The 13525-nt window shown below is 54.6% G+C and overlaps 6 protein-coding genes across 6 annotated transcripts; all 6 read left to right on the top strand.

The window, feature by feature from the left end:
• Window positions 1-4147: 4147 nt before the first annotated feature.
• On the top strand, window positions 4148-5131 carry HMPREF1541_00847 (uncharacterized protein; the record flags this gene model as incomplete). The annotated part of the gene is made up of 1 exon (XM_008713151.1): window positions 4148-5131. The coding sequence occupies one exon, from the start codon at window positions 4148-4150 to the stop codon at window positions 5129-5131; it is 984 nt and encodes a 327-aa protein (XP_008711373.1).
• Window positions 5132-5887: 756 nt separating this feature from the next.
• HMPREF1541_00846 (uncharacterized protein) lies at window positions 5888-6793 on the top strand (the record flags this gene model as incomplete). Its single annotated transcript, XM_008713150.1, has 1 exon — window positions 5888-6793. The coding sequence occupies one exon, from the start codon at window positions 5888-5890 to the stop codon at window positions 6791-6793; it is 906 nt and encodes a 301-aa protein (XP_008711372.1).
• A 420-nt stretch (window positions 6794-7213) lies between these two features.
• On the top strand, window positions 7214-8174 carry HMPREF1541_00845 (uncharacterized protein; the record flags this gene model as incomplete). The annotated part of the gene is made up of 2 exons (XM_008713149.1): window positions 7214-7387; window positions 7434-8174. The coding sequence occupies 2 exons, from the start codon at window positions 7214-7216 to the stop codon at window positions 8172-8174; spliced, it is 915 nt and encodes a 304-aa protein (XP_008711371.1).
• A 539-nt stretch (window positions 8175-8713) lies between these two features.
• HMPREF1541_00844 (uncharacterized protein) lies at window positions 8714-9730 on the top strand (the record flags this gene model as incomplete). The annotated part of the gene is made up of 1 exon (XM_008713148.1): window positions 8714-9730. One exon carries the CDS (start codon window positions 8714-8716, stop codon window positions 9728-9730), a length of 1017 nt encoding a protein of 338 aa, XP_008711370.1.
• A 431-nt stretch (window positions 9731-10161) lies between these two features.
• Window positions 10162-11609, top strand: HMPREF1541_00843 (uncharacterized protein; the record flags this gene model as incomplete). The annotated part of the gene is made up of 2 exons (XM_008713147.1): window positions 10162-11394; window positions 11448-11609. The coding sequence occupies 2 exons, from the start codon at window positions 10162-10164 to the stop codon at window positions 11607-11609; spliced, it is 1395 nt and encodes a 464-aa protein (XP_008711369.1).
• Window positions 11610-12296: 687 nt separating this feature from the next.
• On the top strand, window positions 12297-13505 carry HMPREF1541_00842 (uncharacterized protein; the record flags this gene model as incomplete). Its single annotated transcript, XM_008713146.1, has 5 exons — window positions 12297-12320; window positions 12386-12552; window positions 12618-12862; window positions 12937-13281; window positions 13354-13505. 5 exons carry the CDS (start codon window positions 12297-12299, stop codon window positions 13503-13505), a joined length of 933 nt encoding a protein of 310 aa, XP_008711368.1.
• Window positions 13506-13525: the final 20 nt, after the last annotated feature.

Below are 13525 nucleotides of genomic sequence, written 5' to 3'. Positions count from 1 at the left end.
GGGGTGACTGGGGTGGACAGACCTCCTTGCTGAAGCTACGCTGCGCTCAGCGCGTTCGGTGGTCCTGGCCAACATCCAAGAAATGGTTATGACGACACGCGCATTTGATGATCAGAGGAACTGCTTTCGATATGTCGTTGGTGACGGTGTTGGCTGCTAACATCATGGATTTCATCACACTCCGGTGCGACCAGGCGTACCGCCCAAGCGCATCACACTACTGACTCAGGTTTGTTTCAATCTTGTGGAAACGGTGAAATCCTAGCATTTGAAAGTCCTCCAGGACAGTAGGATTTTGGAGTGGTATCGCATCATCGTCGCACATTTGAGAAGCGATGTGCACTTCCTAGACGGCTTGATAAGGTAGATGGAACTGCGTAGGAGGTTCCCCTGGGTATATCTTCTACCCGGCTGCGTAAGTCACTATCTTCACTTGCCAAGGAGTTCAGGAAGTGTCCGGTGAAGTTGCGGCAGAGTCGGTGCCAGACTCGGTCGTAGTGGCAGACCAACCGAGTCTCGGCCGTTAGAGCTGCTGCAAGAAAGCTCGTGCACCGGACAAGATCGAGGAGTAGGTTGCTTGCTTGGCTCTCCTGCAGTTGTCAGATGCTTGGGTGCGGGCTAAGCCTCCTTATATTGCGTGTATGGAATGCACTGAGAACGCACCGAGAAGAAGCGGGCTTAATAAGACCGAAGGGCCAAGACATTCAGCTCTGCGACACAGGCAATATCCCCGCCTGTCGTTGTGAGGAAGCTCGTATAGGTGGAGTGACGGGAGAGGCAGCTGGCCGCGGATGGCGTGTCATGTATGTTTCCATACACGGTCGGGACTTGCGCTCTTGCGGCCGTTCACCAGACAAAAGAGCCCCGATATCACAGTCTTGATTGGCGTGTACGCCATTTATGTGGGGCTGTCGCATTATCAGCCGAATTCGCTTACGATCGCCCGTCTTGCGCTCGCAGATTGAAGATTGTTTTACGCTGGGCCTCCCAAAAGAAACCTTGCTGCCTTGTGGCAGATATGCACAAAGGTGGGTTAGACTCTCTAACTCCGCACCCTTGTTGCAGCTGCATGAACCCGAAGTGTCAGTATACTGCGACCGAGGGGTCGCATTTAGTCTTTCGCTGTTCTTTGCTGCGCCTTGAATGAAGGAGTACATATATCGTATCGGAAAACTCCTCAGGTTCGGCTTGACGACCAACGAAGCATTCAACGAGCAACTATACTGTCTGAAGCAAAGACTCAATTTCTGGAGATCACCAAAAACCACAACCCGCGCACACTCAATCTACCGGGGCAAGATGATCAAGAGACTTGACTCGACCTCCACCACGGCCAGCAGTGTCTCTGCCGCTTCCTTCAACTCTGTCAACACAAACCGCTCCCGCCATTCATCCACGTCGACGACCTCCACTTCCTCACTCGCCGTGGATCCAGCTATGATACCGCGTGCATATCATCGACCCTCCGACTTCAAGGCTGTGGATAACCAGGCAGATACTGCTCATAATGCCTCCATTAACAGGCATCTGCTCTATTCCTCGAAGGGCAACAAGTTTAAAGAGGGCAACAAGTCTGAAGAGGGCAAGTCATCCCTGAAAATGAAGGGCATGATGCTGGCCTTGAGTGCAGCCCGCGTGTGAGCAGGGCGACGGACACATCAAAGGCAACTTTGTATAATCAACGATTTAACGAGCTGTATTGATATCGAACATCCCAGTGGATATGGAGTTGGGAACCGTATCTTGGTTGGCGCATTGAGGCACTGACCATGGCGATCAGAAGGGGCGTGCTTGGACCTGGAACTGATGCAGATAGAGGTAGAATGCACCGTACAGGAATTTCTGCTGGTTTCAAAAACGATGTCTTCAAACCTACCTGTCCATGTTCGCACGGGGATATGATGGCTGTATTGAGGTGTGCATGCGTCGCGGATCTCGAAGGCCGCGCTTCAGTTGCGTCAAAGCCATAAAAGAAACGGGCCAGCCTCTGGCCCTTCCGGGGTGTAAGAGGAACATGCCAGCATGCAGTGAAGGAGGATCAACCATTGAAACGAAAACTTCAGCAGAGGCCTCACTGGTAGGTGCCGAAACTACTTCCTTGCACTGAGTGCTCGGCCGAATTCGTTATTGAAAGGCGAGGGAAGACCTGGGATAAGGGGTTGGCTTGATCTTGAGGCCGATGGAATTATCGAGATGAACCATCCGCATTCGACACATCTTAAGAGATGATTCAGTGGGCAGAGCGGCAATCCCAAGAATCTATTTGTAGCCGAAGTCAGACTGCCTTCAAAAATGGCCGTGAAGGCAAGAGCAGGAACATGTAGGAGGGGACCCTAACCCTATGATGTGCCAACATCTAGGGCGCCGCGGGTCTCTACCACTAGTGTAGAAGTACATTCGATCTCTCCCACCAAGTGTGGGTGCAAAAGTCTCTTGTTAATGCTCTACGCAAGGGGATGACGTCCATTGCGCCGCCACATCCACGATTGGTCGTGTGCCTGCTGCAGGGACCACGCACCAGAATTGAACGCCTCGGTCAACTCTGATATTTGCTTACACCAACTTCAGGTAAGACCACCAATTTTCGCTTCCATATTGCACACTTACACGACCAACGACTTGCATCTTTGCTTAAAACGTGCCTTCGTTTCGATGAGGATCTGGCGATCCGGCGATCTGCTCACCATGACAACGGTTCCTTATCAAATGTGCCCATCCCCAAAACAATGGCAACCAGAGTGTGGCGCTCCCCGCCAACGCGGAAAGTGCGCGGGATGACGATCACTACGAAATCAGAAATGCCATTCCAGATTCACTGTCGAGATCTCAGCCAGCCCCGGACAGCGAGGAAATGACATTGTCGATCCTTGTCTCAGTCGACGCCTGGCTGCTCAAATTCCTGAACGGCTGATTGGTCCATTGACCTCCGCACGGACTCAGAAGGCAACACTTGGGCTAGACTCCGGACTTTGCTAGTCGAACTTGGGACAAGCGTTATGAAGTATCACCAAGTCCGGAATACGATCCAATAATTCGAATATGACGTCCCCAAGACCCAATTGGGCGCATATTGCCGGCGGAATGCTGGTGAAAAGGTGCTCCATGTCGCTGGTCGTGTTTCCAGTCTGGTACTTGGATTAATGCATCTGAATCTGTCCTCGACAGCAACAAACCCTCTGAAAATGTCGCGGCCTTGCACTCTTGTCCGCTCATCGTCCGAGAGCATCTGCACGACACACGCTAGGCGGCCAGTGCATTTATTGCTTCGCGCTCCCTCGGCTTCGCATGCCGCGCCAGTACACCGAGACCAGCAGGCCGCGTATGGGTCTCGTCCAGCCACGGATCTGTCTCGAGCATCAACTGCAACATCCAGAACATCATTTGCCACGAGCGTTTTTGATGAGGACAGAGCAGGAGCATCGCCGTCCATCAGCGAATTGTCAGATGACGGCTACTTCTCCGAGGCGTGGGGAGTAGACGACGAGCCTGCAGCCCTCGACCTGTCCGATAGTGGCTTTACCTCGGTACCTGTGCCTCTCTTCGCGGAATCAGATTGTCTGTTGCAGGTATCATCACTCGACATGTCACAGAACCCACTCGACGGTTCGGTCGAGGACTACCTGTGTGAAACCATACACCTACCCAACTTAGAGTCTCTGCGTCTGCAATCATGTGGCGTGTCCAGCATCGAGCCTCTTATACGACACCTCAGGGCTCCGAACCTGAAAGAGCTCGATATTTCGAATCACCGACTCGAAGGCAGCGTACCGCATTTGCAGCGCTTCTTCCCAAAGCTGCAGACATTGATCGCAAGGGATGGCCTGTTTGAACAGCTCGACGAGGCTGCGGTCGCAGGCTTAGCCGTGTTAGATCTATCAAACAACTTACTCCGCGACGACAGTGGGCGTCTGTGCGAAAGATGCGAAGAGTTGGGTACCAGGCTTCTACTATGATAGATTTGCCCCGGTCCCTGCATCAATGACGCCCACTTCTGAATTGGTGGAGCTAAGTAAACTTCGAGTTCTCGGGGCCGACCCCCCCTACCTCCGTCCGTACCCTGTTGCAAGACAGAAGTGCACATCCTATAACTACCATCCTCTGCTTTTACGATTAGCCGACATCACCAGTCACAACCATCGCCGTCAACATGGCCGCTGCTTACGCTATACTCAAGTCCGCGCTGTTCGTGACCCCACCCGTACCGACAGCATCGTTCGAAAACCAATGTATCGTCGTGACGGGCGCGAACAGAGGACTCGGTCTCGAATCATGTCGGTGGTTCGTGCGCCTAGGCGCCCAAAAAGTAATCATGGCGGTGCGGAACACTTCAAGCGGCGAGACGGCCAAGCAGGACATCACCAACACTGAGAAGTGCAATCCCGACATCATCGAAGTATGGCCGCTGGATCTTGCATCTTTCGACTCGGTTAAAGCTTTCGGCAAACGACTCAAGGGCCTGAAGCGACTAGACGTCCTCTTATGCAACGCTGCCATAACGACCTATGAATTCAGGGTCGTGGAAGGCCATGAGAGTCAAACTGCGACCAATGTCATCGCAACGTTCCTCGTGGCTTTCGCGGCGCTCCCCAAATTGAAGCAGACAGCAGCTGACTTCGGATCGAAGCCACACGTGAGCATTGTCACTAGTGATCTGCATCACCTCACCAATCTGCCCGAGAGGCAGAACGCCTCAATATTCGAAGCACTCAGAGACAAAGCTTCTGCCAACATGTCTACTCGCTATTCAGTCACCAAGCTTATCGAGATCCTGGTCGTTCGAGAACTGTTTCGTCAAGACGGTGGTCCTATCAAAGACAAGGAAGCTTACCCGGTCGTCATCAACACGGTCAATCCGGGAGCCTGCCACACGCATCTGACCGACGAGCTCGGCTGGATGCCCAGTGTGGTCAAGTTCTTCCTGGCAAGGTCCGCCGAGGTCGGTAGTCGCAACTTCGTCCACGCTGCCGCCGCGGGCGACGAGAGTAAAGGCCAGTACCTGAATGATTGTAAGGTGGAAGAACCTAGCGCGTTCGTGAGGAGCGAAGAGGGCGAGAAGACGCAAATACGGGTTTGGACGGAGCTGAAAGCCATCCTTGAGGAGATTGAGCCGGGCGTTACGGGATCGATCTGAGCTCCGAAATACGAGCGGCCAGGGAATCCGCGGTGCATACCAAATCCCATTCGATTTCCGCACATGTCCTATTCAATTAGAGTGGTACCAATTAATCATTTCTCTCGTCAACTGCACTTCTTACTTCCCTCAGGGTGGCGTCCATGGCGATGTACGTTGAATAAGAAAGGCAGCCAACCCCTTTTGGGGCAGTCTCGTGACGTTGTTGTAGGAATCGTGTGGTTTTTAGGGAAGGCTGACGCTTAGTAGAACATGGCGTGCTAATACAACAGCAAAGCCCCTCTTTTCACGCAACAACGGCTCGATTATCAAGCCGCCCACGCATGTAGTGATCCAGATAGTACTCCGTACAGAGGAGCCGTGTACGTTTTAACGAGCTTCGATCGCAGTGTACTTCTCCTTTGGGTCTGCAGTCGTACTGTGCTCATTGGCCGATTTCTCTGCGGCGATCCGGGGTAAAGTTCGTCCACCAATCATGGCTGCTGAGTAGTCGGTGTCGATGGATCCGCCATTGGTGGCGTACGGACGTAGCGCCTACAGCGGCAGCTTGCGCACGACAGGAGGATATGGGTGTCGCCGTCGGGGCCCCAGATGTGGCATGATGACTACTGGGTGGCTAGCATAGGGTCCGGAATAAATACAACAGCGCGGCCGTGGTCGATGGCACCTCTGATTCCAGCAAACCGCATACTACACAGGTACCACGACTGACCACACGAGAAACCGACTTGCGCTCACTGCTTCAATACCCTCGCAATGGTGTACCAACCCAACATCCCGCCCTTTGCAACCCGCCCTCGTATGCAACATGCCTGGGTCCCTGGACTCACCAGTTTAGCCCACCACCTCAGCAGTAATTTCGACCTCTCTACGCTGCTGCTCGTGGGAGCATCTCTGCAGTCGCTTCTCGTCCTCGCTCTCCGCAGCAAATACGCCTTCCTGCCCTCGTTCCTCATCCTCTTGTTCCGCATCACCGACGCCCTCCTCATCACCTTCCGATTCAAGCCCAACCCATACCTCCAAGACGCATTCATCGGACGCCGCACGGCGCTCCTCCCCGACGCCGACGGCCAGATCACCGGCCCCGGCAAGCGCAAGGTCGTCATCCTCCTGCTCGGCGCCAAATCCAACCACCCGCTCGGCATCTTTGCGCCCGAATTCAAGAAAATGGGCGGCTTCCTGTCCAGGATGAACAAGCTGTTTGACTCACCTGACGCGCCAGAGGGCCTCCTGGGCCAGACGTCCTTTGACCGCCGAGACGAGCGCGGCGCCCGCGAGTTTGTCTTCATCAGCTACTGGAACAGCATCCAGGACCTGCACGCGTTTGCGCACACGGGTCTGCACAGGGAGACGTGGCTGTGGTGGGAGAAGGATCTCAAGCAGAGGGACTATGTGGGGATCAATCACGAGATCTATGAGGCTGAGGCTAGGGCGTGGGAGAACGTCTATGTCAACTTCCAGCCCACCGGGCTGGGGGCAACGACGTTCTTGAAGCGGGGTGACAAGGTCCTGGGTGGGGTGGTGCAGCATGAATTCATCCATCCTCTGGTCGATGCTCGAAGGGGGAAATTGGCGAAGAGTTCGGGGAGGTTGGGATGGGATGCCACACAGCATGATAGGGAGAGGCCAGCGGCGGAGGCTTACGGTACTGACGACGCTTAGTGGCAGGTTACATAAATTGTATCGTCCCGTCTTTGCGCGGCGCTGGTAGGAGCATTTTGCATGTTAGCGGCGCAATCACATGAGTCTTTTGCACAGTATTGGTCTTCGCTTCAAATGATCATAAGAGTGCTGTCGACATTATGAAGAGAAAAATGGAGATTAGAAGAGGGGACAGGGCGTGAAGTACAAAAACTCCTCGCGAGCTTACGCGCCTCCGCCGACCTTAGCGCCAGAACGCGTTCGATTATCTGAAGGTGGGGCAGACACGATTTCTGGCCAACTTGACCTCGGACGTTCCCAGCATGTCATCCTGATTCACTCAAAGCAGACATCGACACGACAACCGCTGGTCGGTTCGAGTGATGCCAGTCACACTCGTTCAACTGTGCCGCCCTCGTGAGTCTCGTAGACTCCGAAGCTATGGAAAAGGGTGAAGCTTCAATGCGCCTCCGGGAGGCGATTCAGCTCGACGATACCTCACTTGTGCGTCGATTGCTGACACACAGACCCGATCTATTGCAAAATCCCAATTTCGAGGACAAGAGCAACACCTCGCTGCATCTGGCGGCGTTGTACGGGCATACTGAGATTGCGGTAAGCAGTACCACGGAGCCAAAGCTATCCATGCTGAACAACACAGGAATACCTCATCTCGTTAGGTCACGATCGTGAAACCGAGTCCAAGACCGAAGACTACATCTACAGTCCGCATAAAGACAATCTGGGAGTCTCGGTCAACACCGATGGCCACTGTCCACTTCATCTGGCAGCAATGTACTCGCGCCCCGACATAGTACGGCTGCTGTGCCAACAATTCCCTCACACTGTGAACCGACCTGATAATAAAGGTACCACACCGCTGCACCTAGCAGCAGGTGCCCACGCAATGCCCCGCACCCACTTGGCCCGAGCTCGAGCGCGCGCCGCATCCACGGAAGATGTTTCTGTCATAGAGCACCTGGTAGCGCATGGCGCAAACGTCAACGCACAAGACCGACAAGGCGATACCTGTCTCCACTATGCAACAGCTTGGGGTAACTTGAAAGCAGTGAGAGCACTCATCCAGGCAGGAGCAATACCCGTCAGTAAGAATTGGGCGGGTTGGACGGCCGACAGCTATAGCCTCACTGTGCAAGCCGAGGTGTACTACAAAGCTCTAGTGACCGAGTGGGAAAAGCGGCTGGAAGATGAGACTCTCCGGGAAACGGAGCGGCGGGCGCAGGGAGCCCGTAGCGTGCGACTGGTCTCTGATGACAGCGACGACCTTAACTCGGAGCAGTCCAGAAGCCGGGCAGATAGCGAGAGAAGCCAAGCTACGACGAGGAGCGGCAGTGACATGGGTTTGGGCATCACAGTTGGAAAGGTCGATACGTGGAAGTGATGTCTCTGTGCTGCCATCTATGAGGTGATCTATGAATGGGCGTAGGACATTGCGCGTGAGCACAGCAAGTGCAAGAGCGGCAACGTGTACCATTTCCGACTCGTGCCACCGGTCAATAAGGAATATATGCCAGCGCGACGCGCCGTGGCAACTATGTCCAACGAGACGAGCGTGCCACATGCATGATGACGATGGCCAGATTTAAACTTAGCGTTCTTAACCTGATGTCCACACCTCACGCTTCAGGCTCCAGAATGATCCACCCCAGACACCCCGACCGACCTGGCAGCCCGCTGCAAGCGGGCTCCAGCCATCTCTTAACTACGGAGTACGTCTCTCATTCTCTAGCCTTATCTTCCCGTCGTTCCAACGAAGCAGCCTGTTCTTTGCTTCCTCAACAGCGCCACCGGTCTGAACCTCTGTCCTTCGTTGTCTGCCAGCAATTCGCCCCAGGTATTAATCAGCTCTTCGGGTGAGACCGTAGCGCCTCCGCCTCCGGACAACTATCGCGAGCCTCAGATCCACCTGCAATTGCTCCGATGGCAAGCGCGGCCCACTGCTTCTATTGCTTCGAATGCCTCGACGCCAGTCTTCGGAGACGAGACCCTCCCAAGCTTGAGCCGTACCTGGACCTCCACGAACGATACTTGGCCAAGGATGCTTCTGTGGAGCAGACCGAAAGTGCCTTGGATGGCGCGGACGATGTAGAGGAGCAGAGCGAAACTATTCAAGACGACGAGAGTACGGATGGCTCGAGACGGCCACTTGCAGATACATCGTCTGACCGAGCGAGAGCGCGGCCGCAAAATCCAAGCATTTCTCGATTACAGGCTTCAGCCTCCTCCTCCCGCAGTTCTTCCGCCTCCTCTCCCTCAACGCTGTCTGTCAGCTCTTCTGCGTCACAGCTGACTAACTCGACCGGAATCACAACCCCAAGTGCTCAGCCTTCCTACGCCTCACGACTCTCCGTGGAGGACTCCTTCCCACTGTTCGTTACATGGAACACGCTGTCTCGATCAGGACACAAATCTTTACGGGGCTGTATTGGCACATTTGAGCCACTACCACTCGCGTCTGGCTTGCAGTCCTACTCTCTTACCTCAGCTTTCGACGACACTCGCTTCTCACCTATCCCAGCGTCATTGGTACCATCACTCTCGTGCTCACTTACGCTCTTGGCCGATTTTGAAACCTGCCTCGACGCAACAGACTGGGACCTTGGTACACATGGCATTCGCATAAGTTTCACCCACCGAAATAGACGGCACGGTGCCACCTACTTGCCTGACGTGGCTGTGGAACAGGGTTGGACGAAGGAAGAGACGATCGAGAGTCTGATGAAGAAGGCTGGGTGGGATGGAGGCTATAGTCGAGGAGTCGCTCGACGCCTGCTACGAGGAGCGTCCCGAGAAGACGAATCACCGCATTCGAAGCCGTGGGAGGAGGTTAGTGATTTCAAGACGGTGAGGTATACTGGTTTGAAAGCCAGTGCATCGTACGCGGAGTGGCAGGAGTTCAGATCATGGGTGGAGGAACAGGGCGAGACCATCAAGTAGATTGATGCGGCTGGATGCTATGATCAGCATGATGTGACGACGATTACGATGGATCAAGGAAGCACAGAATTACCGGGACCTGGCAGGCCGGTGTGCAAGGTACCCATGGGATTATCGGGATGGAACGGGCAGGAACTATCAGAGTGGATGAGCGCCTGACTGCCATAACATCGCGAATACGCCAGGCTCGAAAGCACACTCTGAGGCAGAGACAGGTACGCATTGAATAGAACGTCTTAGACAAAACGAACGAAGTATCTGTGGTCTGCAGAACAGCATCGCATCCAGTCATAGTCATGGTGCTCCAAGCAGCATAGACCTGCTTTTGATCCACTTCACCGGATTCCAGCCAATCGGACCACTGCTCTTGCATCTCTCAGAAAAGTCGCGACCTCGAGCTGCTTGCATTAAACTGCTTGGAATCCCGCCCAATGCCGCCTTTAAGCCTGAGAGCTCGCAATCTGCGAGATGTACCCTCGTTAGCATTGCAATCGCCGTTGGCACCGACTTCGATATGTCCGCGGTGCTTGATCCGCATTGAAGCCAGAGGTGTCCGATCCTCGAGACGGACATTCTCTTCGACAGCTGCGGTATCTTCAGCATGGGCGGCCGCGGTCTCCAAACTCCAGAACACAGTCTCAGACATTCTGCCTAATCGGCCTCCATTGCCGGGCGGCAGCAATGTGACCATCGACCCGTTAAAGCTTGTTGGTCGCGAGCTCAAATTTCTCAACAAGAATATCCGCCAGCTACTGGGATCCGGGCACCCTCTTCTCGATACTGTCGCAAAATACTATACACAATCCGAAGGAAAGCATGTGCGCCCTTTACTGGTGCTGCTCATGTCCCAGGCGACCGCATTTGCCTCCAAATCTCAGCGAGATACGCCCAACCCAACGCCAACTGCGACCTCGATAGACACTCCGATTTCCTCTCCTTCAGTCCTGTACGATAGCAATCCCGATCATCCTGCCTCTGCCCTCCTCGCAAACCTCAACCAGACCTCCAGCACAGATACCGACCCAACCATTCTTCCCTCGCAACGTCGCCTCGCCGAGATCGTGGAGCTCATTCACACTGCCTCTCTCCTTCACGACGATGTGATAGACACCTCTACGACCCGGCGCTCTGCACCGTCCGCCAACATAGAGTTCGGCAATAAGATGGCGGTGCTAGCTGGCGATTTCCTGCTCGGACGCGCATCCGTCGCGCTTGCTCGCCTGCGCGACCCCGAGGTCGTCGAGCTCCTCGCGACCGTCATTGCGAACCTGGTCGAGGGCGAGTTCATGCAACTGAAGAATACTGCAAGCGATGAGAAACACCCGCGCTGGAGCGAGGACACCATCACATACTACTTGCAGAAGACCTATTTGAAGAGCGCAAGCTTGATCAGCAAGTCCTGCCGTGCGGCGGCGCTACTAGGAGAGTGCGCGCCGAATGTGGTTGAGGCAGCCTACGCCTACGGGAGGAACCTGGGCTTGGCTTTCCAGCTGGTCGACGACATGCTGGACTACACGGTCAGCGGGACGGAATTGGGGAAGCCCGCAGGTGCGGATTTGGAGCTGGGACTGGCGACAGCTCCGTTGCTGTTCGCGTGGCGGGCACGGCCTGAGCTAGGAGAACTTGTTGGCAGAAGGTTCAAAGAAGAGGGCGACGTGCAGAGGGTAAGTGTCGAGCGAGGGGTTTTCGGTGACGAAGATGCTAACGTAACGCGCAGGCGCGCGACCTTGTGATACAGAGCAATGGCATCGAGCAGACGAGAGCGCTCGCGCAGGAGTACGCAGACAAGGCCATCGACAGCATCAAGGACTTCCCCGAAGGCGAGGCCAAGAAGGGCCTCGAGGAGATGTGTGTCAAGGTCATGAAGAGGCGGAAGTAAGTCAGCTGGCTGCTTCTCGCCAAGGCTGATAAACGAAATGGAGATGGGTCGGGGGTCTCAGAGTCCGATTTTGCGGACCTCCTGACTACTGACTCGTGTGTGTACATTGATCGCTGTATTCGTACTTTGCGTGGATGGATGGGCTGTGTACCAGCCAGCATAGAGAGAGACACCTGTCAGCAGGGTTCCGGATAGACAAACATATCATTATCTGTTCTTCTAGCCGGACGCGTTCTGCTCTGACGTACAGTACGTTCCTGCGTGGCAGACAAGATTTAGTTGGCCTATGGCTCTATGGCTCTCTGGCCCAAACGATGTATTGCGATGTTCGGCATTAGTGAGACAAGGCGTGGTTTTGTCAGCTAAGACGTTTTGGGTATTGGAAAGAAGGAGGGGGACCCGTTTGGTAACAGAAGAAAAAAAAAGGAAGTGATGTGACCCACTAGATAAAGCCTAGCAGTATAGTAGGTCCCGGGCACTATACGCCGAAATGCTGGGCGGTAGGTACGCCGTATGCCGTATACGCGCGGTTGGATTCCTAAGACATTCTACTCTACTCTACTCTACTCTACTCCACGCTGTACGATAAACTGTCCAGGAGGCCCGTTTAGACTCGTTGCCCCTCCTCGCCTCCCCAACTTCGAATATTGCGAACCAAGGCTGTTCGGCTCTGACAAAAGTCCGAATATGAAGACCTACACCGTCTCAGAGGTACCCGTACCCAAACCACGTTGTAAATGACTGTTGGCATTGGCCCTCGTTAACCTGACAGACAGCCCTTCCTGGACGTGCGGTGCGAGCTCGCAGAAGGCCTGTATTGGGAGGCGAGCGAGGGCGAGAACCATCTCCGCTTCGTCGACATCGTGAAGCAGGACGTCTACCGCGTAGATCTAGCCCGGGGACCCGAAGCGTTGACTAAGCGGTCACTGGACACGTCCATCAGGTTCGTTGCGATTGTGGAAAAAAACAAACGAGCTTCTTTACGCTTGTGGGCTGACAAAGTGTTAGTGTGACGGCAGATATCGCGGATTCCAAGGACGCCTTCATCTTCGGTGGGAAGCGCGGCATCGGCATCGCCAGCAAGCTTGAATCTGAGAAGTATCATCGTTATGTGAAGGGGTTCTGGGAGGGAGACGACGATGCGGACGCCAAGTATCACAGCATGCGAGCGAACGACGGTGCCGTTGACAGCCAGGGCAGGTTCTGGGTCGGCGTGGTGAACGATCCGTTAGTGACTGAGTTTGCTCCCGTGGGTACGAAAGGCTCTCTGATCTGGTCGCAAGTGTATTGGCGGAGATTGCTGACGTACCGTGTACAACGCCAAAAGGCGCGCTCTTTCGATACGACCTCGACGGCTCGCTGCACCGGGTCCTCGATTCCGTCACGATTCCGAACGGGCTGAGCTGGAGCTTGGATGATCGCACAATGTACTTTACAGATTCGCCGACGAGGTGTATTTATGCATTCGACTTCGCGGCTGAGAGCGGGACAGTCTCCAATAGACGCGTCTTCTTCCAGGTCCCAGAGGGTGAGGGTGTCCCTGACGGACATGCTCAGGATATTCTGGGCAATCTGTGGGTGGCGCTCTGGGGCGGCTGGAAGGTGGTTGGGATCTCCCCGACGGGAGAAGTGTTTGCAGAGATCAAGCTACCGATCCGCTGTCCGACGGTGAGTGCTTCTGGCCTGTATATCTCTTGAAGCCTTAACTGATCAATCCGGTGTTTTTTATAGGGTGTCGCAGTAGCAGGAGAGGACCTGTATGTCGGAAGTGAGGCTGATCCAGAGCTGCACAAGTATCCGGACTCCGCCCGATATCAAGGTGCCATCTTCAGATGTCCGATTGGCATTCGAGGACGGAAGCCGAACCTCGCTCGGGTCAAGGTGAACATGCCATAGAAGAGGTCATCTGTAGCGAT

Source organism: Cyphellophora europaea (genome assembly GCF_000365145.1).
Source record: "Cyphellophora europaea CBS 101466 unplaced genomic scaffold supercont1.1, whole genome shotgun sequence".
Classification (NCBI taxonomy): Eukaryota; Fungi; Ascomycota; class Eurotiomycetes; order Chaetothyriales; family Cyphellophoraceae; genus Cyphellophora; species Cyphellophora europaea.
The sequence above is the reverse complement of the archived record's forward strand: the minus strand, read 5'-3'. Positions and strand labels throughout refer to the sequence as shown.